Genomic DNA, 26,519 nt, shown 5'->3' with positions numbered 1-26,519 from the left:
CTATTGCTACGAGCGATAGGAATGCTGGAAGATTAGATGAAATGCCTCATGAGTACCAGATGTTTAGACTCCCAGGCTGAAGGAGATTAATGGATTGTTTTGACTGGGAGTTGTCAAACTCTAATGGCATTGACAGTGAGAAGCTGAGGTTACCGTTCTGGGGTTCCTGATGAATATCTTAGATCGTCCATAGGAGAACTCCTCGTTCGGAATCTGCAAGTCTGTCAGCAGCACCTCCACGCCCTCCCTGCAGTGGCAACACACACCTGTACTCAGAAAATATGTCTCAGAAATTCTGCAGCTTATTGCTTCACAGACCAATGTTACAGGATTCTGGTTGTGAAGATTTGTAACCAGAAGGTTTAAGGTTCAAGTCCTTGGAAAACCCTTGTTATGCCATTCTTGGAACATGTTTTAAATAATTTATTTCAGCAGCACTTTAGAGAGAAAAAAAAAAAAACATTTCAAAAATATATAAATATCTGAAAACTATGTCTGGTGGAGCAGCTTATAAAATTTAAGCTGCAAACTGCTTTGGACAAAACTTCCGAAGAACAAAGTTATGCTCGCTGATAACAGACCAGACTGGGAGCTACACTGAGGGAAAAAAAATCCAGACCAACCATTTGAAGACGTAATATGACAAAGAATGAAGCATGTGAAGGATGTGTGTTATCCCTTTTAGAAATCAGTGTGTTATCTTATGACACAGGATCATGTTGGGAAACATTATGCAATCATATGGGTAATTATTGTCCTAACATGTCTTTGACTGGAACAGGTAACTGCTTCACTTTAGTACTGGGGGGGGGGGGGACAATACCCTTAGTTGGTAGATGGATGACATTTCTGTCAGGGAGCGATTGTGAAAGAACCTGCTTGACTCCCTTTAAGGACTCTGATTGTTCATCTTGACTGCCCATCCTACCTGGCTGGGCCCTTCCAGTGAGGCCAGGTCTGTTTGCAGAGCATCTTGTAGCGTTCCAGACAGGGCTCGTAAGCCTGGCGGAAGGCGTAGCCAGCACGCCGCACACGCACATTCTCCATCAGTCCCAGGTAGCGCACCTGGTGGCACACTAGTGATTCTGTGAAGATGTGTGCTGCCTTCTTGTCATTGGGCTTGATGCACCTGAGCAACACAAACCACGGGGCATCACATTAACACATTTTTCTCTACATGGGCAAGTAGGTAACTAGCGCCTCATGGGTCTTGGTCTGTTCCTTCAAATGCAGCTTAGTCGATGTAGATATTGCATTTTCTTCTAGGTGCTCTGCTTTCTTTCCACCATCCACTGACGTGTTTTGATGCGTCTCTAAATTGCACTTTCTGTATGTATACGAGTGAATAACTGTGTGAGTGAGTGAGTGAGTGAGTGAGTGAGAGAGAGATTGTTCTGCGATGGACTGGCACCCCGTCTAGAGTGTAGACTGCCTCACATCTCAGGCTACTGAAAGAGGCTCTACATTTTACCCGTGACCTGCATTGGACAGCCACTTTTTCATAATAGAGGGATGGCTGGGTTATCATGCCTAATATAGAAGTTAACCGTGCTAGCCAATAATAATGTGACTGAAAATTATATCATCATGTGTGTGTCTCAGGGACTCTTTTGGCATCTGTACGAAATTACTTCCGACAGTGAAATGTGAACTTGATAAAGTGACTTGAAGATCAATTTTTCTCCATTTCAGAGTGCATTAATCAATGCCTTGCTTCTTTTGTCAGTCTCCTTCAGAAATCAGTTCTCCTGAGACATTCTGGGAATAAGCAGCAGGAGGAAAGGAACGAACCCACCTCAGTGGAACTTCTCCAAAGCAGGGTGTTCCCTCAGAACAAAACCCTGCTAATCTCAACTAACCACTCCTCCAAAGTTCTAATGACAGACGTTGCAGAGGAGACTGTAAAACTCAGAAGTAGGCCATGCCCTAAAGCCATAATCGGCAAGATGGAGGTCAGCTGGAAGCGTGAAGGGAGAACTTTGTACATTTCTGGCTGACAATGTTCTTTTCTATCACTCTGTGTGACCAATGGCATTAAATACTGCCTTTGCAGATTAAGACCAACAGCAAACCAAATCAAGAATGCTATGCAATTTGATTTGGTGGTTTATCCTACCTGATGTAGTTGGGGTTCTTGGTCAGCAGGTTCTTCATGAGGGTCCCCACCGAGGCCCGGAACTGAAAGCCAGCAGTGGGAGGCCTTTTCAGGTTGACTTTGTTGGGGTTGCCCTCAGGGAAGAGCAGCTTCATCAGGCTGTGATTGGCCTTGAACATGACCTGGGAGAGGTCTCGGTATAGCAAGTCATTGTTCTTGTCCACGAAGCCCTCCACACGATACAGCACCTACAGAAATGACAACACATTAATATCATGGTTGTTTCTGAAGCCCATACACAAAAAAGAAAATGAAGAGCCATGACAAAGCTAATTAAAAGCAATGTCACAGACAAGACTTCAAGTACATTTCCTGACCACAGAAAGTCAGGTTTTGGCAAGATTTAATGATATCTTTCCAAGTATGTCCATTTTCCCATTTCTCATCTTGCAGCACTACCTTGCCGGCATAGTGTTGGATGCGGAAGCAATTGTGTGGCAGGGTGTGGTCAGTGAGGAACTTTGAGTTCTTGCTCAAGCGGCTCTCAAAGTGCTGGTGGTCAGCACAGATGGTGTTCAGCTTGTCCAGGAAGGTCTCGTCCGTCACCGTGCCTGGTCGTAGACATTCCTCATCCAGCATGGCCAGGATCCCATTCTGATTCTGAACAGCATGATGGAGGGATTACCACAGTGGATAGTTGTTGGAATAAAATACTGCTTGAGATTATCATTAATTTCTAAATGCATTAATTTCTAACCCTACTAGTGCATGTTAAACCATTCACGGCAACTCCTACTTACGTAGTGGTAACATATGATACCCATAAACACTGGTCTCCTACTGAGTAGATATAATTACTGAGCGACTTGAAAGCCGGAATTAAAATGTTAAAATGGATAATTAAGAGCCATGAACTAAAAGCTGACCCCATGAATGCTTACTTGAGAAGATGAGTCTAAAGCCTCGGCTATCTGAGTTAATACCCCCCAGTCCTGGCTTTAGACGGCAAACCGGCAGCGGGTGATTAAGTCGCAATAAGGGGATTACCACATCTAACATGCACGCTCAGCTCGCTCCTCTCAAGCTCCCCTCCAGAAACAAGCAAGAAGCGAGACAACTCACATTCTCAATGAGGTCACAGATGATGGCGTTGTTGAAGTATTCAATGTTGGTCCACTCGATCCCCTACAACAAAGCAGAAGACTGAACTTCCTGTTTAAGAAGTGACAACTTCCTTAATTCCTGCCAGTTCCATGTGTGGAAGGGAGTCTGCTTTCCTGGACTGCAACCTACTGTGTTCTGCAAGTGATAAGGATACGGATGCAATCTGAGAGGTTAAAGAGATAACAGAAGTCCCCCTCTATAGTTCATCCAGACATCCAAAAGAATTAAGTCAAAAGGTCACTAGGCTTTATGAGCTTTGGTGTAATTAAACTAATTCCAATTATTTTCTGTATCAACCTACTGAGCTGTCTGATTAATGCTTATTGCTATGTTCCAAGGAGGTTCAGAACTTTTTCTGCCCCAAGGAAAGACTTAGCTGATCTTGATATTTGCGTGCAGTATGTATGGCATTCCAGAGCTAAGGAATCTGTGCCCTTTAACCAGCAGTTTGTTGCAGTGGGCGGCCTTCGATTCAGCTCGCAGCAGCTGGGATACCATCAGACTGGAAAAGGAGCACTTGAAATGAGCGGAGAAGCTATGCCTTAGCGACTGTGGGACTGTTGGCCCAAAGGGGGTTGGGGGCAGTTTAGAGAGCCACAAGCCTGATGATCTGAACTTCTGATTGGTCTTCCTCCCCTGCCCCCTGTCCCTTTCCCCGAGCCCCTTCGTCTAGCCTCCTGAGGAGTGTTATTTTCCCATGCACTTCTCTGGAAGGAGGCCAGGGACATGGAACATGGGCTATGGTAGGGGGAGTTAGGGATGCTTTGGAGATCTGAAAACAAGCAAGGCTCAGCCTGTGTTGCTCAAGACCCTATGGGCTGTTTACCCCTTCTGGAGCAAGGGATGGCTTCCGCCTCATGGCCCATAGGGAAGGAGTAAAGAATAGAGGTGACAGAGGAAAGAGCATGACAAGAAATAAAAGTGTAAAAAAAAAAAAAAAAAAAAAAATCAGACCATGGAAGTTATGGAAACTGAGCTCCAGTGTGCCTTGCGTGAATCATTGAGCTACCTGCGTTAACTGCATTTCCCTTTATTTAAGTAGTGATACAGAGGAATCAATGATATGGTGATGATGGGCATAGTGCACACAATGCAGCTGATCGCCACTGGATCGATTATTAGTGTGGCAGTCACACTTGCATGTGATGTTCAACTGCTGCTCATCAGCACGCCAGGGCCCATCATCTGTTTGCACAGAAATATTATAATTTTAGTACATTTTTATTTGTGGGCCCTGGCGATGGACTTGCGATGACCTTACTTGAAGCACCGGTCCAACAGGGGGCACTGACATACATGTACGTGGTGTTTGCTCACCTCCCGGACGTACTCCTCCTGCTCCTCCCGCAGCGTGAGCTCAATGAATATCTGCTGCAGCTTCTCATTGCAGTAGTTGATGATGAACTGCTCAAAGCTGTTATCCTGCAAAGAGGGCGAAGCCACAAAAAGGCATCTTGTAAGAACCGCTAAATAAATTATTAGCTTTGCAGTTCAACTGCATCTGTTTAGTCTCTGGCTTTACTCTCCTTTAACCACACTGGTGGATGAGACATAAAATAAACTAGTCAAACTTTTCAACAACTTCTGTAATGCCAAGAGAAATACAGACCAAGAAATATTCTCAATTTCTCTGATTATTTCTGATGTAAATCACAGGAATACACTAAGATTTAAAATTAAGTTTAGTTGCATTTTAAGAGTACTACAGTACAGTGAGTAAAACTGAATTTAAGACTATTTATATGAAACAATGTATACTGTCAACAGAACTGCCAGATTCTTGGTGTTACTCTATAAGTTGTATTCTGAACACAAGTATGCCGGACCTTTCATTTCAGATTTTATGAGCACAATATCTATGATTCCCTTTTTCCATCTTCCAGTTTATTTAATTGCCCTTTCTTCACTAATCTAATTTCTTGCTGAAATTGGTTTTATAAACAATAATATCCATTATTTTTAAAACTCAGAGGAAACATAAAATAAAGGGTGGGCTGCTGTTCCACTCAAAGTACGGAATGGGCACCAGAAAAACCACAAGTTCCCCGATTCATGACAATCAAAACATTTCAGTGTAATGTGACAGTCAAATGGGTTAAACATTTTAAACAATTAGAGCTGAATCTCCTGGACTACAATTCCTGTTGTCCTTTCCTCGCACACCACTTAATTACAACTTGATGGGTTAGGAGAACATACTGTACTGCAAATGATACCAGATTATGATACCAGTTGACTGGGTTAGGCAGCACTCATCTGCTTATGGTTGTGCTAAGGTTAGGATCACATCTCTAATAGAGCAGCAGAGAGGGATGGAGCTCTAAGGCTTCCTCAAAGGGCCAGAGGGGACAGAGTACAGGCTCTTGGGTAAGTATTGTACTGTCTGCCACCAAGACTGACAAAAAGAATAGCTGAAAGCCTTACTAGTTAAGAAAAAGCTACCAAATTCAGTTAAGTGTCTTCAACTGCAAAGAGCCATGGAAAGCTACCCAGATCTAATGTGGAAGTCAAAGTTCTGATGTCCTCAAAGAGGTCACTCAAGCAACTATGCCACAGCCCTGTTCCGAAAAGTCCAGTTTCTCATTCCTTGTTGGGCTCTGTTCTAGACTTTTGGGTTTAGCTTCTATATCCCCTCTTGCTTGGCGGAGAAAACCACCGCACCTCCATCCCTCACACACACACTTCAAAATGCAAAACTTATGCTCCTGGGCACCCAGGAAGCTCAGAGCAACTCACACGGAAGCAAGCCCCCCTAAATTGAATCAGCCCAGTCCCAAGGTCCTCAACACTGCCACCTAGCAACCACTCCAGCATCTGTCACCTACAGTTTGTGTTGTGACGTACAAGAAGGGTTCATGGACATGGTTTCAGAAAAACTGTGGAAATCCACCTGAAGTAGACGGCTGCTGCCTTTCCTGTTCCTCACAAACCCCTCAACAGGTGTTCACATCACAGGGAGGACTGAGACCGGGCTGAATTCAGGCAACGCCAAATTCCCACAATGCTGCTGTAACACTGGCAGTCCAACACAATGGCTACCGTGTTACAGAAAAATTGCGGCAAGAGCGTGGGCCATGTGGGCTGAGCGCCAAACCTCGGGCTGCTCCTGCTGTGTGATTAAATTAGAGCTGGAATTAGGGGCTGGAATTGACACATGCGAACCCAAGGTGTCACTGCACATCCGTGGTACTTACTCCATTCTGGTGTCACAAACAAGAACATTGAGGAGAGAGAGGTGCTGTCAGACAACAGCTGCATAGGGTTAAAACAAAGTTTACACTCAACACATGTTAACATTGAAAGCACTCACACAACTACATTCATTTACATTTATTCGTTTAGTTGATGGTGTTTCTCCAAAGCAGCTTACAGTGATTTGCCCATTTCAATGGGTAGGTAACTTTTGCTGGAGCAATTTAAGGTAAGTACCTTCATCAAGGGCAGTAGAGCAAGAAGTGGGATTCAAACCAGCAACCTTCAAAGTCCGAAAGCTGCGACTCTAAACACTATGCTGCTCCACTAAGGCAGTAAGTGCCTATGTACTATGTAGAAATTGGGGAAAATGGTAACAATAGGAAGGTGGGAACTTTTTCTATGTTCAGTTTTGTCAGGCATATGGAAGTTCTACACAACCAAGCACTTACTGTCAGGTCACGGGGTTTTTCTCCAATAAACACTGGCATTAAACAATGTAGGAGCAACTGAGCAAATTACAACAGTGGGGAAAAAGGGTCCTTGCGAAGGAAAGGCACTGACGCAGAGGTGCTCCTCTGCGGCTTTACACACAGCCTGAATCATTAGTGTGGCATCTGCTGAATTAATTTATATTGTTTTTACCTATCTGATGCATTTCTCCGAACCAGCTTACAACGTTAAGCTACTTGGTGATTTGCCCATTTAAACAGGGGTAAATTTTACTATGTCGCTTCATGGTAAATACCTTGATCAATGGTACTGCAGCAGGAGGTGGGATTTGAACTTGGGTTCTTCAAGTGCCAGGTGACAACTCATCATTATGCCACCTGATGTTCTCAAGTAGTGCCAAATAATTAATAATACTTCTGGGATTACTTATAATAGGAACAGGAGTAGTCAGCTGTATGAGACCTAAGGGTGTGAGAACCATTCAGACAGAACTTTGCAGAGCACAGACACATATGAATGGCAGTGGTCTGAAGGCCAACAAGATTTCATGGAGACCCTGCAGAGTGATTCCAGAAGTAAGCAAAAATGTGAGCGCTGGGTTCCGCAGCTACTGGTTTGCTTGGGGAGAACATTTCCAGAGTTGGGAGGAGCTAACCTCAACCAGGGAACCCCCCAAGCTGTGGAGATCTTCACAACTGCACTCCTGAAGCACCATGAGAGGAGAACAGCCCAAAGCAACTGAACATCCAAAGGGAAGCAGTGTATGTGTATTTGTGTGTCTATGTGTGCTGTGTGAAAGCTTGTGTCTACCTGTGTGTAGATGTGCTCTCAAGGTTTTCTAGGACTCTCCTTCATGGTACATCTTCATCTCAACATCAAACTCTTTCATTGCAGGAAGAACATGGTCTGGAGCACCTCTGATCTCCTCAGAAAGCCTGTTAAACCTTGTGAGAAGTGCTGGAAATTCCTCAAGGTGGGCTGAGCTCCAGCAGCACACAGGCCATGTTTCCCTATCATATGTCTCGCAATCACAGCAAAGGAATGTACACAGCCTTTGCCGAGACAGGCGCCTATCGAAGACCATCAAAGTGTAGTAAGTTGCAGCGTGCTTATCTCAGTACCACGTGACCAAGCAAACCAGACCTTAGTTCACAAGTGTATGAATAACATGCGTGTAACACTGTGAATCCCAGTGATTCCACTCCAACAGCAAAGCCAGCTACAGCAGGACAAAGTGAACACACAATGCTTACCTCAAAAATTTCAAAGCCATAGATGTCCAGGACTCCCATCACCTTCTTGCGTACTTTGGTTTGTGCCTAACAGTTGAGATAGATGAACAGGAGCTCATTTCATTACGGGAAACATCTAACCATCAATTTAACTTCTATGTCCGTAGTGCAAATTGAAAAACACCCTTCCTTCTCTAGTGTGTAAGCATTGAGGACGCTCAACCCGATGTCGACTCAGAATGACTTCATCTGGACAGGCTTGGCGAAAGGGTGTGTTCACTTGCCAGATCATTTCGATTTTCCTCTACAAGTCAAGTCTGCATCCCCTCACCTTGATACTCTCGTTGATCCTGGTCACCAGCCAGCTGAACAGACGACTGTACAGGTTCTTGGCCAAAGCGTCACGGGCGTAGTAGGCCTAGAAAACACAGGATATCGCAGCATTTTAATGATCTCAAACCTCATAATGACCTCAGAAAAAACAGGACATTGTAGGTTTGAGGTTCACCCTTAGAACTACATTTGTAAAGCAAAGGGATTAGTGATGTTACTTGAAGAGATAACAAATGAGTACCTGGGCCACGTTGAGGGTGGTGGAGACCTTGTCCAGTCTGGCCTCCACTGTGCGGAAGCTGAAGGCCCTCTCCAGGGCCGACTGCTCGATTCCCAGCAGTTCACACATCTCCTTCAGATCTATTGAGATGGTGAACAGCTTACTTTAATGGCACACAGTAGCCATCATACAATAGGTTCTCAACTTTTGACAAAGTAAGGCAGACAGGACCACAGTGCTCCAGTTTCTCTCCAACACATTTACATGTATTCACATAGCAAACCCAAAGTTCATAACAGAACCTTGTGATGATATTTAACAAGGGAAAGGTTCTGCTAAAGAACACTAACTACAACAGGGAGCTGCTGCTGAAGATTCAGACCCATGACCTTGATCGTAACCACTATATTACAGATATTGTTCCCATGATGGCTAATATACCTGGAAAAAATATTAGAAATATTACAATCTCCATACTGGGTGACTGCTCTAGGTTAAAGCTATGTCGATCCTACGGCTATTTCTATGTTAAACCTCACTCAAAGTGTCACCAAACATCTGCCAACAGGTGGCATTGACACAGAACCAGGTGAGCCCACGTTAGTACCTCAGGAAACATGTCACTGTATATTGTTCATTACATATTTATGATCCAATGCTACAAGAATGCAACTTTACAGGCAGTTTCATTTAACACCCCTACATGGACTTGCGAGGCATTACTTTGCATTTACGTAGACAGGATTGGGATTTAGTGTGCCTCCCCGCAGCTGAGCGGCACAAGACCTTTACAGTTACATCGAGTATCACATGCACACTGTTTTTGAGCGTTAAGTGTACATTATAGCAAACTAAAGAGCTGAACGAGCACAGGTAGCCAGACTTACAGTATTATAGAGTATTTAATAAAGGGAAACTGCCTTATGTTGCGTTACGATAATATTATCTACTGAAGTAGCTAAAACTGAAAGCAATTGTGATATTTTAGCATAAATGTGGATCACTTCAGGACCTTAGGAAAACATCAGTTTTTATGTTTGAAATCAATGGTAATTATGTCTGAGTTATGGGACTTTTTCAGGCTCATTACGAATGCAAGGAGGGGAAGACTGCAGTGGGGAATATCGAGGGGACATGCTGAGTACACAGGTGTAGGGTTGAAAGGATCCGAATATGGTGAATTTACCGTTTTTGTCCTTCACTCGGCTCTCGTCGAAGCCATTGACACGCGACTCCGGCTTGAACTCAATGTTTCCCAGCTTCAGGATGGCCGCCACCAGCTCCAGCACCGACTGAACTTCATCCTCCATGAAGCCCACGATCTGCATGGCATTCTGGGAGACGAGACGGAATCTCATAACGGCTCAACGGCCACAGCGGACGACTGCTAAAACATTCAGCGGGGAAGCACGAGGCGTCGAGTTCAAAAATGAATCATGGTCACCATAATGCCAGCAGCGGGTGAGCCAAAACCACAGTGGTCCGCGTGAGCTGTCCGGTTGCGGCTCGCTCCGAGAAGGAGGCTGGACGGAGTGCGGAGAGGAAATGCAAATCTCCAACCAAAGGGTGCGACCTCAAAAATGTCAACGCTCACAATAACCGACGGAGCAGCTCAACACATCTTAACAGGACGTCACCGACATCGCAGCTCCGGAAGGCCTTCTGCGGACGGACACAAATAATACTGACTGCGTTATGGAAAATGTGCCATCATCCAAACGCCTGGGCCTGAAAGCAATACACAAAACAGCTGGAGGATGTGCTTGAGGAAACATGTTGGCCAGATCTCTTCTGAAAAAGAGTTAAGGCAACTGGCCCATTCTGCAAGGCCAACTCCTCGTACCCTTACGCCATCCCTCACCAGGATGGAGGAGCAGAACAAACAGATGGGCACATCTGCGCCGCACCACTGCCTGGCAGAAAGACAAAGCGCTGCAGCGACTGAGCCATGTGGGAAAAGGCTGAACTGGAGCGTGAACAAAAGCAATGCCATTGTTAGCTCTTTGTATATCTATTCTGTCCAAAGGAAACATGTCTGTCATGGAAAGAAGTCACACATATACACGTAATTCGGCTGATGCTTTTCTCCAATGCGACTTACAGCGATTTACTCATTTTAGCACATTTGAGTAATTTTTACTGGAGCAATTCAAGGTAAGTACTTTGATCAAGGGTACGACAGCAGGAGGCGGGAATAAAACCTGCGATCTTTGGATCTGAAGGTGGCAACTCAAACCACTACTTGAATAACACACTCCTGACTGTATTTATACTGTAATCTACTGACTACCAAGGCAGCTCATTCTCCGTGTTGCTGCAACAGGTTTATTTATAAGCTATAGAAAAAATAGCAGTAGAGAATGTTTACAGTTCAGCGCAAAGGCACTACAGCAGCATGTCGAACAACACACTTAATGGCCCGTTGAGCACCCGTTAAGATGTGTCTATCTGCTATGTACCGACACAGTAAAAACTGGCCTAAAGAATTTAACCTCGATAAAACATCACCACTTTGTGCAACTTAAATTAATTTAAACAAAATTACTTATCTGATACTTTCCTCCAAAGTTCCTTACAGTGTTAGGTATGTACGGAAAACTATTCTCAAGTTACCCATTAATATAGCTGGGTAATTTTTACTGTATCCGTTCAGGTTAAGTACTGTGATCGAAGATATGACGATTAGGGTCCGGGTCAGTTAACCCTAACCCTAAGAAACTTGAATCCAGGACTTGTGATTCAAACCCCTAAGCTGCTCACTGCCTCTGTGCCCATTGCTCCGTAAAAATTGAGGATGTTTACCCTCATACACCAAAATATAAAGCATTTTTGCCACAAACATTTGAACCAGTGCTTCTTATAACAGGGGCTACTGTTCACTTCATTGCTCCAGCATTAGTGTGTTTGCTATTATTAGTAGCCAGGATGTCGCTTTTCTAAAACTGCACTTCTGAGTGGTCGCACCGGTAATGCAAGCTTTGTGTTTGGATTGAATTTCAATTTGCGAAATACCAGGATGTCCAGGTGCTGGCCCCGGGTCCCGGACAGGAAACGAGCTCCTGAATAATAAGTGTCCATATGAAACGGCAGCTGTGCAGTGGTCACCTGGACAGGAAGTGCAGGGGGCCTCTGGGCGACTACTAGAGGATAACCATCACTTAGGTTCCCGAGGTTCGAGAAACACCGAGCTGCTCTTACACTATACTATTTGGCTCTGGCCTTTTTTCAAAGGCAACTTAGTATAAGGTCTAAACAATTACAAATTTTGAACTGTTTTACTAAATTTATTGATCAGAGTACTTTTACTGTAGTAATTCAAAGGACCTTGTTGAAGGGTACCTTAAGAAATGGTGGAATGATGCCCCGATCTGCTAAAACAATGGACTTAAGTATTAAACTTGCCATGAGTGTGAACAGGTCCAAACCTTACTCCACAAGACCATCCCAACGCACAGCAGGAGGTAAAGCTGTAGTCAAGGAAACAGACTCCCAACTAAAATGCTGTTGCCGAACATCTGTGCTATTGTACCCTTAGGTATTTACACGAACCGATAATGTAAATACGCTGAGTTGTATGTGTAAAAAGTACTTTACACAACAGTGTAAATGTAAAAATTGCCCTGACGTTTGAACCTACAAGTCCAAGTCAACCCACTTGCCATGAACTTGCATTTCAGGACGGAGAACGTGCCGATCCTTGGATATCAGTATCAGTACTTACTCTGACAGTACGGAAGTTTGCCGCATCATCCAACCCATTGACTGCTGCCGAGTCCAGGCTCAGGTAGTTATACTTGCTCAGGTCCCTGTCCAGCTTCAGTTTCTCTGGATGGATGGAAGACAGGGAGACAGAGAGCAAGAGAGAGGGGAAGAGGATCAGCAGGCCAGATGAGGGCGATGTTTCACAATCAGTAATCATGAGTACTTTACGTTACGTGTCTGCGGTCACTTAACGCCTCCATTTGCCTACACTGCTGGCTTATCAGGGCAGCTGCCTTGTTGCCATGCCTACTTCCACCGCAGTTTCAGCCCAGCCCACTGACTGAAGTTAATTCTTACTGGACATGAAAGCATTACATCGTTCATTATACAAGACGGAGAACTTTGAACTGAGCCTGATGTCCCAGCACAAGTCAACACTGACAATGAACTATGCACAGTCTGGCTCCAGTGTGTTAAAGTCCACTTCATATTTAGCCACTGTTAGGCCCGGCCCATGATGGAGTCCGCCAATCACGTGCTTACTGGGGTTGATGTTTATTGGGGTGTACTGGGATGGATGAACAGACTGACGGGGAGATCACTCACTTAGGGTGTCCTCTGAGGCGCCTGAGAGCAGCTGGTAGAAGATGTGGAAGTTTCTTTCACCCCTTGGCTGCTTCACTACTCGAGACTTCTCCAGAAGATCTGCAGGAGGACATTTGTCCTTACGTTATTTGTCTCCTGAGCGATTTTTCAGCGTTTGCACCACAAATCGGACATTTTGGAACTCGGCTAAAACAGGAACCTTCGGACACTGTGCAATTACTGGGACTGGGTTTAACTGGTCCCTTCAAAGGCTTGGACCTGGATACCGGGATTCAACCAGCTGAGCTCCCAGACCCCAGAATCCTCACGGCCACAGTGAGACAACACCCTAGAGTAAAGCCCAGACTGAGCACATGGCTCTGGCAATCAGAGCTTGATAGGGCAGGACTGTAGAGAGTAGAGAGAACGGTCCAAGTTTAGGAGGATGACCTTGAGGTCATCAGCAAGAAGACAGTAAGCCAAGATGGTAACCTTCTCAAGCTCAATCCCTATAAGAGCTCCATGCTGGATTTTCATGCAAATCCACCGATTAGGGTAATTGGTCAAATTAAAAATGTGAAATAAAGCACTAAAATCCTAAAACTGAGAATTTCTTATAGACATCATCACACATTATTCAGCACACTCTCTTCTCCACGGTGACACACAATGTTGGGATTGTATAATAAGTTATTTATTATATACCCATTTATACCCTTGTTGGACAGCTGTAGAGTAGTGGTTAAGGCTGCTGCCTTTGGACCCAAAGATCGCAGGTTTGATGCCCACCCCTGTAGTACCCTTTAGCAAAGTACTTACCCTAAATTTCTCTAGTAACATTACCCAGCTGTACAAATGGGTAAATAACTACAACCTTGTAATAACCGTGACCTTAATGTAAGTCGCTTTGGAGAAAACCATCAGCTAAATTAACAGATGTACATGTATACAGCTGGGTAATTCCTACCGTACCAATTCAGGGCAAGTACTTCGATCAAGGGTACTATAGCACGAGCAAGGATTTGAACCCAGATCCTTCAACTGGAAGACAATGGCCCAAACCACTTACCACACCTCACACTAGATAATGAAATAATTTTCTAAAGTCACATATGAAAATAATGAAGAAAATAAAAGACAGAAGGAAGGACACATGCAAGCGACCATTAGATGGGAATTTAGCACCTTCGAGACACTCTCTGGTCAAAGCCACAGTCAGACGACTCTCAGTGACAAACGGCATCAATAATTCAGGGTGTCTAAAGTGAGCCACGCTCTGTGAATGGTAATCGACAGCCCGAAACAAAGAGGCTCATGGAAAGACCCCCTGCACCATTGTCCCACCGCGGCTGGAGGAGGCCGGCTCTGAGTCACGTGACTTCCTCCCTCGGGACCGCATGGAGGCAGATGTGCACAGATCTATTCCCTCGGGGGGGTTGGTGTCGGGGAGACAATTCTCCGCTGACCTCTCACCTTTTGTTCATTCCAAAAGTTCATGGCTGTTGTTGCTTTTTTGCAACCGAAACCACATTCATATGTTATTTTCCTCCTCTTCAGCCAGTTAGGGGAATTTATGTTCTTTACTATGACACAGAACAGGGTGGGGGATGGTATTAGCATGTTTACATGCAAACACATAAGCACAATAAAGGGGAAGTGATGCTTTATGAATCTGTAGCATGTACAGTGCTATGTGAATCCTAATAAAATGGTTATTGTATAAAATAAACTTATAAAATCTAAATGCTCAATAAAACTTTTAAAATGAATAGATTACTATGATTTACACACCTGACTACTTACCTGCTTGAACCCCAAGTTGCACTTGTTAAACCACTTATTTTTACACCTGCACTGCCGTGTTTCTACTACACACACGATTTCCTCTAAAGCAACATATGAAGCTGGTCATTACACACCTATTATGTCACAGGAGAAACACCGATTCTCATTAACGAGCCATACTGTGGTAAAACAAAGGGACACAAGGAGTTACCAAACTTTGAAGCAGCACTGCATAATCAAAATAGTCATTCTCCCACTACACCTTGGCTTCTTTGGAGCAGGAGAACATGTCTGAACATCACTGGCAACTCCACCCATGGCAGCATGATACCCAATTCAGACTGGTATAGATACTTTAAGTTACATTTATTAGTTCTAACTGACACTTTTGTCCAAAGCAACTTGAGTCCAGAGGCAGCAGCTGTAACCACCATGGTACATGATGTGCCGACTGTTTGTTGTTATATGTTGATACATCCTTTGGGTTTCTAGCATTGTACACCTTTACCCATTTAAACTATAAATTTACAGTTCTCTGGACCTTCATTATTATTTATTCAATTATGTGACACCTTTGTTCAATGTAAGTTACATGAGGTTTGTACACTCAGCAACTTTTAGTGACAACCATTTATACAGCTGGGTAATTTTTACTGTATCAATGCAGATTAAGTACTTTGATCAAGGGTACTACAGTGGGAGAGGGGATTTCATCCTGGGTCCTTAAAGTTCAAGGCAACAGTTCTAACCATTACACCACCCACTGGCCATCAAACACTTTACTCAAAGGTACACCTGCAGGGAGCCTAACTGGTCAAGGCAGCTAGAGGACCTTGCCATTCATTCCTCTCAGTCATCTGTGGAAGGTCGTGTAGACAAAATACACAGACGATCAAGCCAAAACAAGGAGATGAAGGACAGTGAGACACATGTGCTGACACTGAAAACAAGCTCTGTTCTTCTCATTACTTCTGAACATGCAGTAGCTGTACTGTAGGTCCTTCCTGGTAAATACAGGACATCAGGCATGTGTTCCTCCTTGTATCTAGAGAACCTGTTTTTACGGTCATCTTATTTTGAGGGCGACGTATCCATGTCTGTTTGAAGGATGAGGCCACTCTTAGGAACTACACAGTAACACTCTTTATGCAAATCTGCAATCTTCGATCACAGTCCTATCACTGATCTGAAGCGGTTTTTATTTCCATGAAGCTGAGAGATGCTGTATCATCTGAGCTGTGAGGCAGCAGGCCATGTGGGACCATCAGCTGCAGATCGTTGGGAGGTATGGCGGAGGTCTCGAGGGAAGGTGTCTTAACGCACCGTATGTAGACACGCAGCAGATGAAACCCAAACCAGAAAGCATGACCCTCCACCCGTTCCTGATCTGCCCCACCACCACAGACAAAGTAGAATTGTGGTCAGAGATTATGTGGTGCCTTACTACCATCACTACAACTGTCTTAGGTTGCGAAAGTCAGTTGGGTCCAACAGATAAACAAAACACCACAAAACACTACCGAGCACAACACGAGCAATAGTTCAATTAGAACTCTTTTTAAAAATGCAAAAAACCTGGGATCAGCCACTTCTGGCAGCAGTGGGGGAAAGCGTGAAGTGTTTGAATAATTCATCAGCAGCACTTAGTGTGAGATCAGTAGGTCTGCTAGCACTGGCAGGTTACCTGTTGCATAACCTGGGGGGGGCGTGGAATACAACAACCTGGTCCGATGGGACCACGGCGCTTAGGATGGCACCGCTGCTGTAGGGTCAATACATTAACCGAAGGCCGAGAATGCATGGTATCACGTTTCAGCTCAACGTTAATACCCTTTGATAGGTGGAAAACAACGGAGCGGAATGTGTGCGTATCAGAACAGTCCTTCTGAACTGCTATTTAAGTGCAAACAGTGAAATATTGATTGGCCCACTGTCTGATGACTTTGCCCCCTGTGGACACCCACGTGAGTATCGGGATCTGCTGGGCAGGTCACCGGATCAATACCGTTCCCTCGGATCATGGGCGTGATTACATGAGGGATGCAAAAGAAGGAAGGTGGCGCAGACGATGTCCTCACTGGTGTGCTGTCCCTGAAATCTGGAACCGTAGGTAAATTAACATACATTAACGACATCCCTCCTCCCAAGCCTTAGGTCTCCATCCCATAATACTTACAGTTGCTGATGACGCCACCCAAAGGATCGCCCTTGAAGTCAAACTCAATGTCCATGTACTTTCCCTGTGGAGATCACAAAACCAGAGGGCAAGGTTGAGTCCAAACAGAACGCTACTGTGAGTGAGTTTTAGAAAAATTACCATTTCCACTTGGGAGGATACCCTCGGAGTACCGCACCACACCCAGCAGGGCACCGCGGCGTTGATCCAATAAGAACGAATATTCCGAAGGACTTCCATCGTGATGCTCCAGGCCAACTCACTGCAGCATCGCCTGCAGATAAGTTCCACTAAACTCACCACAGGGAGCGTATTGCTGGGTGGGCTCCGAAACTCAGGATCGCCGCCATTCCCATGGAAAATCAACGCGGCTGCAAAGGAGTTCTGCGATTTCGTTTCCAAGTACGAGCTCGTCCATAAAGTGAGCTGCCAATCTCAAATAGGTTTCCGATGGTGTAATGGACTACTGAAGGACCCTTCCCATCCCCTCCTCCCCCAGAGAGGTTAAACAAACCAGTTTCCTGCCTCTGTTCTGAGTAGACGCGACCAACAGTTATGATTAAAAAAAAAAAAAAAATTCTGCAGTGAAAAACCCAGGCAGACTTAAAACCAGCATTTTGCAGTGGGAAATGGCAGATCGGAGGTATAGTAATCGGAAAGGAAAGTATGGCACAGTCTCCTCAATAAAGGATGAGAAGAGCTCTCTTTGACCGAGACACTTAGCCAATGGTTGAGGCCTTGAGACTAGGCAATAAAAAAAAAAAAAAAAAAAAATTATGCGAGGAAGTTTTTTTTTAATAAAAAAAAGGCACTGCTGTCTGAAACAACATTGAGGAAGAACTCAACGGTTTGCTGCCTGGTCTTATCAGACCCATTTCACTTTGGAGGCTGAAGCACTTTAGGACAATGTCATTGTTGGGTTTGTCATAAGACACACATCTGGCTTATGATCAACCAGAAGTTTCACATTTATATTCACCTGACACTTTTCTCCAAAGCAACTTAAAATGTTAAGCTACTTAAAATCATACAGCTGGGTGATTTTACAGGAGCAATTTGGGCTAAGTACCTTGCTCAAGGGTTCTACAGGTGGAGGTGAGATTCAAATCAACAACCTAGGGATCCACTACACCAACAGCAGTTCCCCATCTGAATTGAAAATATTCACGTAAAATAGTAACATAGAACTCATAACTGAAACCCTTCAACACAGGAAATCTTCAGTTTATTATACATTTACAATAAGTCAACTTTTTTTTTTTTGGTTCTTTGGCAATGGGGGTGGTCATAGGTTCATGGTTAATATAAAGGAAGGTCAGAGGAACCATGGGGGGGGAACCCATCCTTCCTCAGTATTTGCTGAAGCTTTCCTGCCTCTAGAGGGGGTCCCGGCTCATTTGCATTTAACAGGTTGCCCCATCCCTGTAACAAAAGGCCATGCTGTGTGGAGGCCAGAAGTTTGTTGCTGCAGGATCAGATAACTTCCTGGTGACCTTGGAAGGGACAGTCCTGGGCAGCAGAACAGAGCAAAACTGCGACAAGACTTGCTGATCCTGCGCACCCCACTCCATTCACCTGCTTTGAAACCGGGGCGCAAAGTTTGTATGCAGTTAACCCTCCGCGCACACGGTCTCGTGACAGGTAGTCGAACTCAAGCGCGCACACGCAGACACGCATACGGAAACAGGAAAACCAATACTCACAAATCGAGATGAGTTGTCGTTCCTCACGGTTTTGGCGTTCCCAAAAGCTGGAAGACAATCGAAACCACAGACCCATTACACTACACAGCTTGGTGTGTGTGTGTGTGTGTGTTTACTTTTCCGTTTGCTTGCTCTGGTTTTAAACACAAACAGTGTGTACTTAAACAGCTGAAGAAATGCGAAGTCTGTAAAATTACCCATTGTGCCCATCAAACCCCCATGGGGATTACCACATAAAACAGGTCTTTGAGATTCAGCACTGGAGCAAGCTCGCAGGGGGGCTGAAAGGAGAGTCTATTCTAGGATTTTACTAGGTTTTACCACAGTGCAGTCAGTCTTAGTTCACATAACACTGGTCTGTATGCTGCTCTTTGACAGTCTTACTAGGTCCAGCTGTTTGAAAAGCCGGACACACGGACCGAGTTCTGCATATCAGAGCTACCGGAAAGTGTTCAAGAGTAACCAATGTACAGGTAAGATGTATGTGCGTGCGCAAACTCACCTTCCAACACGGGGTTGGACTGTAGCAGCTGCTCCTTCACTTTATTCACTTCCTGACCTTTCCCACACACTGCCGCCACATATGACATCACCAGCTTGCTGGCCTCTGAAACACACAGACCCAAGAGTGAGGTCTTCTCAAGGACCACACCCACCCAACCCTGATCCTACCTCCCCAGCCCCGACTTGGCGCTCTAACCGCTTTTCCTGCCCATCCCAGATGATCGGGCATGTTGTCTGCGAACAGACATGCTGGGGAAAACCCCACTTTGCGATCACATCGCTCAACGCTGGACCCATGATGTAAGACCCCAGAGACGTATAGTTGAGATCAGCTGTCGTGCCTCAGAGTTCCGCAATGCTGAGCGACGCCACACACCAGCAGTGCAGGAAAAGGAGAGCAAGGACTTTTGAGAGTCGTCATAATGCTGACTTGGACGGCCGACATTTACCCATGTCACCCCTCAGTGAATTGAGGACAGCTTGTACTGCAGGGACACATCAAAATACCGAGACTTAGGGAAATGAAATGTTCCTGCGCTCTATGAGAGGCTTGGCCTACTTATGGGACCACATTGCATGCTGCAATAATCACTGGTGATCATATATAAGCCAACCTCGCTGCCGCCCATTTCATCACTCCCTGTAGGAGAGACACACAAACCACGAAAAGCTATTACAGGGGGCTTTTTTAAAGTTGGGAAACTATGGGTTGGTCACTTGGTGGGGCATCATAGAAGCACTGAGAGCAGCAGGTAAGCAGGATATGGCCTCTGTGAACCAAGGAGAGGAGTTGGTGTGCTGATTCCAAAGGAGAGAACAATAGAGAAAAGCTCAAGAGTGACGCTGGACAACAAACCATCTCAAGAATACCCCATTCAGAATATGTGACATATTAAAGAGTTCGCAGCGCTGTAGGAGCGTTAACCAGCGCAAGTCTCTTTCGATTTGTAAATGTTTATCGGAGTGCCTTTTTCCACTGTCCTGTTGAGGATGGCACCAGGGGTCATTAAGGAGAACGGAAATGAACAGAGCATTGGCAAAGCTTACTGTGCGGTCGAGGAACTGTGTAAATACTGGTAAATGGTGGTGCAGAGACACTTTGAGAAAGTTCAGTGAAGAACACGAATCTGACAGCCTAGAGGTCGACTGCTGCCTGGGGGAGATACTGACTCTGGACTCAAAATCAACGGAGAGCAGAGTAGACACACCAGGACCGTCCTTTTACTCTACTGTCATTTCCAAGAACATTTAGGGGAGGGGGTATGTCCCTGTTTCTAAGTTAGTTATGATGAACATATCAAATACGATAGTGAAAGAATTTTGTTACAATGTCATTATAAAGGTTTATTTCATTAGATTTTAAAATGCTATTTTAATTTTGAAAGTTATTCTACTGTGAATAAATTTAATAAATCCCAAGTGACACACTACAGTGTAATTTAGTAACATGCATTGTGCTTTAATAAATGTGAAAATCCACAGCTATTGTAACACTGTTCCTTTTATATAAAAAAAAGACCTACTTTTACTTGCCTCTTTGCTGTATGAGCCAACCAAAATGATGATGAGATTAGAGAAATCCCATCTCACTCATCCCATTTCCATGCCTGTTTTACCACTAGGACTATAAACCCACAGGCAGCTCACACGCAAAACACGAAACTTCAAAAGAAATAAATAAATAAATAAATAAATGAAAAGGAGAGGGGGGGGGGGGGGGGGGGGGGCATGGCATGCATTGCATGCTCATGTCAGGGATCACAAGAAGTGTGACGGAGAGAGTTCCTGAAACCACAGCTTCTTAATCAAAAACAGTGACTCTATAGGTTCAAGAGTACACTGGGTCCGAATCTTATGAATAGTCTGGTTACATACAGTGGACTCCAAGAAGTCCAACACCCCTTTAATTCAACTTATTTCCACAGTGTTTAGAGCATGTGTTTGTACTGGTGATTAATAACAAGATGGACATATTTACTGAATTAGAAAACAATTGGCACTTGACTTAGGGGATGACATTTTTAGCCTTTTTAAATTGGCTTTAATTTAAATGTAGAGTAATGTAATGTTTAATTTTAATGTAGCTTATATATACATACATACTGTATATCTTTGAAATATTTATCACTATATCTTGAATTTTCACAGAATCTATCATTTATAATCATTTGCAACTTTTGTTTGTGAGTTAATGGGAAAGTGACTATAGAGTTAAAAACTAAGTGAATTATGAACAGAACCAGACTTCTGGTCCCAATTTTGTTCATAAATTGACGAGCTGGTGTAAGCAAGCGACACCTGACATTCTGCCGATATGACAAAGCTATATTTAAGAAGTGATTCACTTTACCAGTTTAGAATATTCCAAGCTAGCAATCTTAAATAGCTTTCTCAAGGGCTCAATAGCAAGACCCTTCCTAAGGAAAGAGAAACCAACTGGTCAAGGAACCAATCTCCTAAGTACTCCCAGCCTTCTCAAGATACAGTTGACTCAAAGATCTTACACTTGGCTTTCACTTGTCAAGACCTCCTCAGGCTTCTATTCCAAACACATTACGGTTACACTTTCGTGCAACGATTGCACAGGGACCAGCAATATCTTACATTACATTTCTGCTTTATACATACTAGATTCTGTTCACTTCCGAGGCTAAATGAAACTGTGGTCCAGTGTCAACCGTAATGTGGAAACATAAAACCACCAGACTCCTGTGTCCAAGAATGTAAAACTCTGCTCACACTCTACAAAATTACAGACCCTTAACATTTTTTTAAAACCAGCATCCATTAACTGTATGCAGAGGCTGGATCTTTGGAGAACTTTGTGAGGTGAAAAGAGAAACGAGAAACACTTTCTCGAAAGGATGATCAGACGAGGCAAGAGTGAGGTCATCCTGGTAGGGTAGGATGGAGCGAAATAGCTGTTTTACACCAGCCAGAGCCTAACATCTGGCCATCACCTGCTAAGAATAAAAAAAACTCTCTCAGCACATTGCACGTCTGGGTGGCTGTTTGTAGAAGCTCAACTGTGTCGTTTTTGCGCAGAAAAAAGAAATCGCCAAGATCTAAACATTCCAGACATTATAGACAGACTCCAGTTAAGGACGTGGTTTTGTCTTTTGGGATCACTTTAAGGGCACTGCGGCATGCAAGCAGAGGCACGCTCTATTTAGGGTTGAGAATATGGGATTTTCATTGAGGCGAAATTTCTGAAACCAGTTGTACCGGGTTGCAGATTCCGTTTAGCTACTTAGCAGTAGAAACCAGATGTGACTTGAACCCATACGTTAAAGCCTTCACATGCTGATCCATCACTGTGATGTTTGCGGGGAGCCCGCGGGAGTCCGTGTCATGAACGCTCTTGTCCACAAGGTGCCTTTCTTTAGGAACTGATGGGCGTGAAGACCCCACGCAGGTACATACCTGTTTTCCCAGCTCCGCTCTCTCCCGTGATGAGGATGCACTGGTCCTTGTCCTGGTCTCTCAGGGAGCGGTAGGCCTCATCCGCCAGGGCGTAGCTGAAACATAGAGCCAAAACTGGCCACATTAGCATCATTAGAATTGAAACCACCCGACAAATATGAAAATATAATTATGCAACACTAACCGCTGCAGTTATTTGACAGCTGCTCTTTAAATTTTATCATCACTAGCCATTATGTAGCCAACATTTTTCTCCAAAGGCGCTTACTACGTTATGTTTCTACACTGAGACTTAAAGTGCTGTACCCATGCATAGAGCTGGGTAATTCTTACTGTATCACTTCAGGATAAGTGCCTTGATCAAGGGTTATGCAGCAGGAATGGGGATTCAAATCATGGTCTTTCAACAGCAATGTGATGGCTCCTGATGTTTTAGAGCCCAGGCCTGAGACCAAAAACCGTAGTTTACTAGTTCAAGTACTCGGATTCATTGACCCATTTATATACATAAGTTACGCATTATGGAAGGTAAATTATATTAGTGTGCGCTGACAAATTAACAATGAATAACAATGAACCGTGTGTTAGAAACCGAGAAGCAGTGTGAAAAACATTTAAACCATCTCCCTCATTTAGAGCTATTGATGGGTAACTGTGGCCGATGACATCAAAAAGTCAAAATCAGAACACAATGCCTGGCAGCCAAGTAGCCCCTGCACGCACGCAAACACACACACAGATACATACACACACCCCCCTCCCGACGGAGAAATGAGCAAAGTGTTAGCGTTTAGCTCCGAGTGAAACGTGTCAAAGCCGGGACAAACGCCAGCTAATCGAAAGCACGCGGCACGCCACAAACGGAAATGGGGCACAGCTCCGATACAATCTCTTTTTTCCGAGGTGCTGGAAGCGCCACGGAGTCGTTGCACATGTCTGTTAGTTGGGTTTTGCAGGCTTCATTTCACTTTTGCTAATTCCTGCTGTTAAGCTGTTCTCCATATGGAGTGGAGAACAGTCCGGAAACTCGAGTCAGATGTTTATAGTGTAAACATCACCCTTTTCCACTTTGATCAGCAGGTTGCGTCAAATCACGAGGAAATGATGGGAACCCTCTCCCCAGCGGCACACCTCGGATAAAATATCCGCATGCAAGGACAACTGTGCATCGTAACGTGCAACAACAGGACCGAACGTTCGAGGAAATAACTGGCTCATTTAAGCTTTTTCACGATAAAGCCTAACCATTTCAAAGGACAACAGGAAAAATAAAGACAAAACCGCTTCCTGGAAATTCAAAAGGTACAAATATGGAGTTCATATTAAACCATTTTAGCATCCTGCATTCATTTCCCTGCCTGTCTTGGCGGCCAGTGGGAAAGCAGACCTGGGAGAAGATCCTGTTAATCGGTCACATGATTTGGTGTCTTTACAAGGAAGCCCATTTGTACAGAAACTGTAGGGTAACAATGGATTGTAAAGCAGGTCACACAATTTAATGTCACTGAAGCAATACGTGATTAAACAACAATGCTTCTGCTGTCTTTTTTTTTTTTTTTTTTAATTTGTATCTAGCATGGTAACCAACCCAAAGGGGAGTGTGGGAGTGTTAGGAGGACTCCGTGTGCTCCATCCATGCCGTTCCTCCTCGAGCACTGTACCAGATGCCAAATTAGCTGCTGCTCCAGACATGATGCTGCTTTTCAACTCCTTCCGCATTCTGTCATACAGGAATTTTCCGGAACCTCTGCTAATAGCAGCATCAATTATGCAACAGAAGAGGCACACTCTGGTACCCCTTTTCTTCCTCCACTGAGGGTATCTTCCAAGAGCCTATGGATATTGCTCTGCTGTGCTCTGCTCTGCTGTTGCTAAACATCAGGTCATGAAGTCCTCAGGTGAGGACCGAACACATATCACAGTAGTATGGTTTAACCCTTTCCATTTCACCTAGACCAGTCAGCGCTGTCTCCAGTCCAGAACCACCAGTCCGCACTTGTACGGGGAGATTCATGAGAACATCAGCACAGGATCTGGTGTTGGTAACAAGAGACCCCAGACTAGAGGACTAACTGACATCTTTGCATTTTTCCAGACGCTTCTCTTCAAAGTGACGATCAACTTCGAGTGAACAAAAAAAAATGAATCAACATATATGTATTTATGAACTCATTGATGTAGCTATCAGGAGATCAAGAAGGAAGTGGGTCTGAAAGAGATGGGTATTGAAATCCTTCGTGATTGTCAGGAGGGACTCAGCAGCTCTGAAGTACAGAGGGACTTTATTTAACCACATTCTGAGCAAAACAAAAAACTAATGGGATGTCTGTTTTGGACCTCTCATGAGTGAAACCACCATACTAGCAGAGATGAGGTGCACAACATTTTTGCTGGGGTGTTGGGAGTGAGCAGGTCCTGTAGGTATCAGGGTGCAGATCCTTTGACCGTCTTGCAGGCCAGAACCAGAGTGTTGAATTTTACACAGGCAGCTACAGGAAACCAACACAGATAAAAGGACTTATTTAAAACGATGGAAAAATGAGGTATGCGGCATCGCAGGGCACAAAGGTGCAATCACATAATCCTCTGTATTTTCACATATCTTTGCTAAGCACATTTTTCAAGCAAGGGGAGTCACAGTCATGCAGTTATTTTGCACACCTCATGCACAAAATAATATTAAACCATTAAATTCGAATACTTGTGTTAAACCAGGACATTAAACCAGGGTACTGGCTCTGAACCTGGAACCATGGGGCTGAGCCCTCTGACCACAGCCACCTTCCCCTCCCCCTACACCCAGACATCATGGCAGCGACGCGCGTGCTGGGAGCAGATGTCCGTGGTACTCAGCAAACCGGAACACAACAAAAGACAATAATGGCAGTTAACGGACCAGGGAGGGGATGGAGAGAGGACAGGGCGACTAAGTGTGTGAGGGAGTCCTGTCTGGGACTTTTGCCAAGCCGACACCCCCCTCCCAATAGGGCATACAAGATCCCCCCCAAGGAGACTGCAAGGACCACCCTTCATCAGCAGGCTTAGCAATACGAGTAACAATGGAACAATCACAATGCAACTAGTGCTGGATCTTTTAAAGTGGTTTGTTTATATCATCACTTGTGATGTAAATACTGATGATGCAAAGCTTAAAGAACCCCAACACTGACCCTATTGGTATTTATAAGCCTGCTGCGGATCTACTTGTTTCCATGCTCCTTAACACCAGCCTTTCCATGTGAAGGAGTGTATGTGTATATGTTAAGGCCCAGGCTTTACGACCACCCACCACTCTTCCCTCCTCTGTCCACACCCCCTAAAAGCAAGAACATCTGCCAGGGTGCAGATTTGTATAATCAATTTAACAAAAAAGTACAAGAAACCAGAGCTACAGGGTATGGAGTGACCTGAACCTCCAAGGAAAGGGTGGCGGATGCGTGTGCGCGTGTGTGTGTGTGTGTGTGTGTGGGGGGGTCTCAATTTACAATCCCAACCAAACCACTACTGGTGGCAGCTTGCAACAATGACATCATGCGATAGGCAAGGGAATAGAGGTTGGGCAGTTAAAAGCCAGCGTGTTTGGGTTCTCCACATCTGAAACTGCCCTACCGGGGGGGTGTAAATATAGACAGGCCCCTCTCAGACACCCTGCCGTGGCACTCGGAGCAGGCCAAGGCTGTAATTTCTGCTTCCTCACCAGGGTGGCTGCCTGAACCACGGGCCACGTGAGCAACACCGGGGGGGCACCACCTCCCTCTGTGGGAGCTGGGCAGCCACAATGTCATCTTCCTCTTCTTCCACGAGCATGACTCGCACCCTGACCAGCAGGAAATGGGAAGTGACCGGTTCCCCCAGGGTTTAAATCTCTGGCCTCACTGCAGTATTTTCGATCAGCATGCTTACCCTGCATTGATAGAGTACGAATTACCCTGCTGTAAAGGCAGGTAAATCA

The 26,519-nt window shown here is 44.7% G+C and overlaps 1 protein-coding gene across 7 annotated transcripts in view; it reads right to left on the bottom strand.

Moving 5' to 3' along the window:
- The window catches only part of myo1b (myosin IB), a 67,488-nt gene that overhangs the window by 9,587 nt on the left and 31,382 nt on the right, over nucleotides 1–26,519 (bottom strand). For 4 of the 7 annotated variants that reach the window (XM_029257962.1, XM_029257965.1, XM_029257964.1 and 1 more), the window contains exons 4-20: nucleotides 22,568–22,662; nucleotides 19,143–19,247; nucleotides 18,641–18,687; nucleotides 16,938–17,001; nucleotides 12,998–13,096; nucleotides 12,411–12,514; nucleotides 9,876–10,023; nucleotides 8,711–8,829; nucleotides 8,468–8,554; nucleotides 8,158–8,223; nucleotides 6,454–6,459; nucleotides 4,577–4,681; nucleotides 3,218–3,280; nucleotides 2,555–2,755; nucleotides 2,117–2,343; nucleotides 929–1,129; nucleotides 154–247 (exon numbers count right to left, since the gene is read on the bottom strand). In XM_029257962.1, the coding sequence (XP_029113795.1) occupies nucleotides 154–247; nucleotides 929–1,129; nucleotides 2,117–2,343; nucleotides 2,555–2,755; nucleotides 3,218–3,280; nucleotides 4,577–4,681; nucleotides 6,454–6,459; nucleotides 8,158–8,223; nucleotides 8,468–8,554; nucleotides 8,711–8,829; nucleotides 9,876–10,023; nucleotides 12,411–12,514; nucleotides 12,998–13,096; nucleotides 16,938–17,001; nucleotides 18,641–18,687; nucleotides 19,143–19,247; nucleotides 22,568–22,662 (1,831 nt within the window). The remainder of the gene's footprint in view (nucleotides 1–153; nucleotides 248–928; nucleotides 1,130–2,116; nucleotides 2,344–2,554; nucleotides 2,756–3,217; nucleotides 3,281–4,576; nucleotides 4,682–6,453; nucleotides 6,460–8,157; nucleotides 8,224–8,467; nucleotides 8,555–8,710; nucleotides 8,830–9,875; nucleotides 10,024–12,410; nucleotides 12,515–12,997; nucleotides 13,097–16,937; nucleotides 17,002–18,640; nucleotides 18,688–19,142; nucleotides 19,248–22,567; nucleotides 22,663–26,519) is intronic. The other 3 variants (XM_029257963.1, XM_029257966.1, XM_029257968.1) reach the window with 1 other exon arrangement.

This window comes from Scleropages formosus, chromosome 14, assembly GCF_900964775.1.
Source record: "Scleropages formosus chromosome 14, fSclFor1.1, whole genome shotgun sequence".
NCBI lineage: Eukaryota > Metazoa > Chordata > Actinopteri > Osteoglossiformes > Osteoglossidae > Scleropages > Scleropages formosus.
This window is presented reverse-complemented; position numbering and strand designations above follow the sequence as displayed.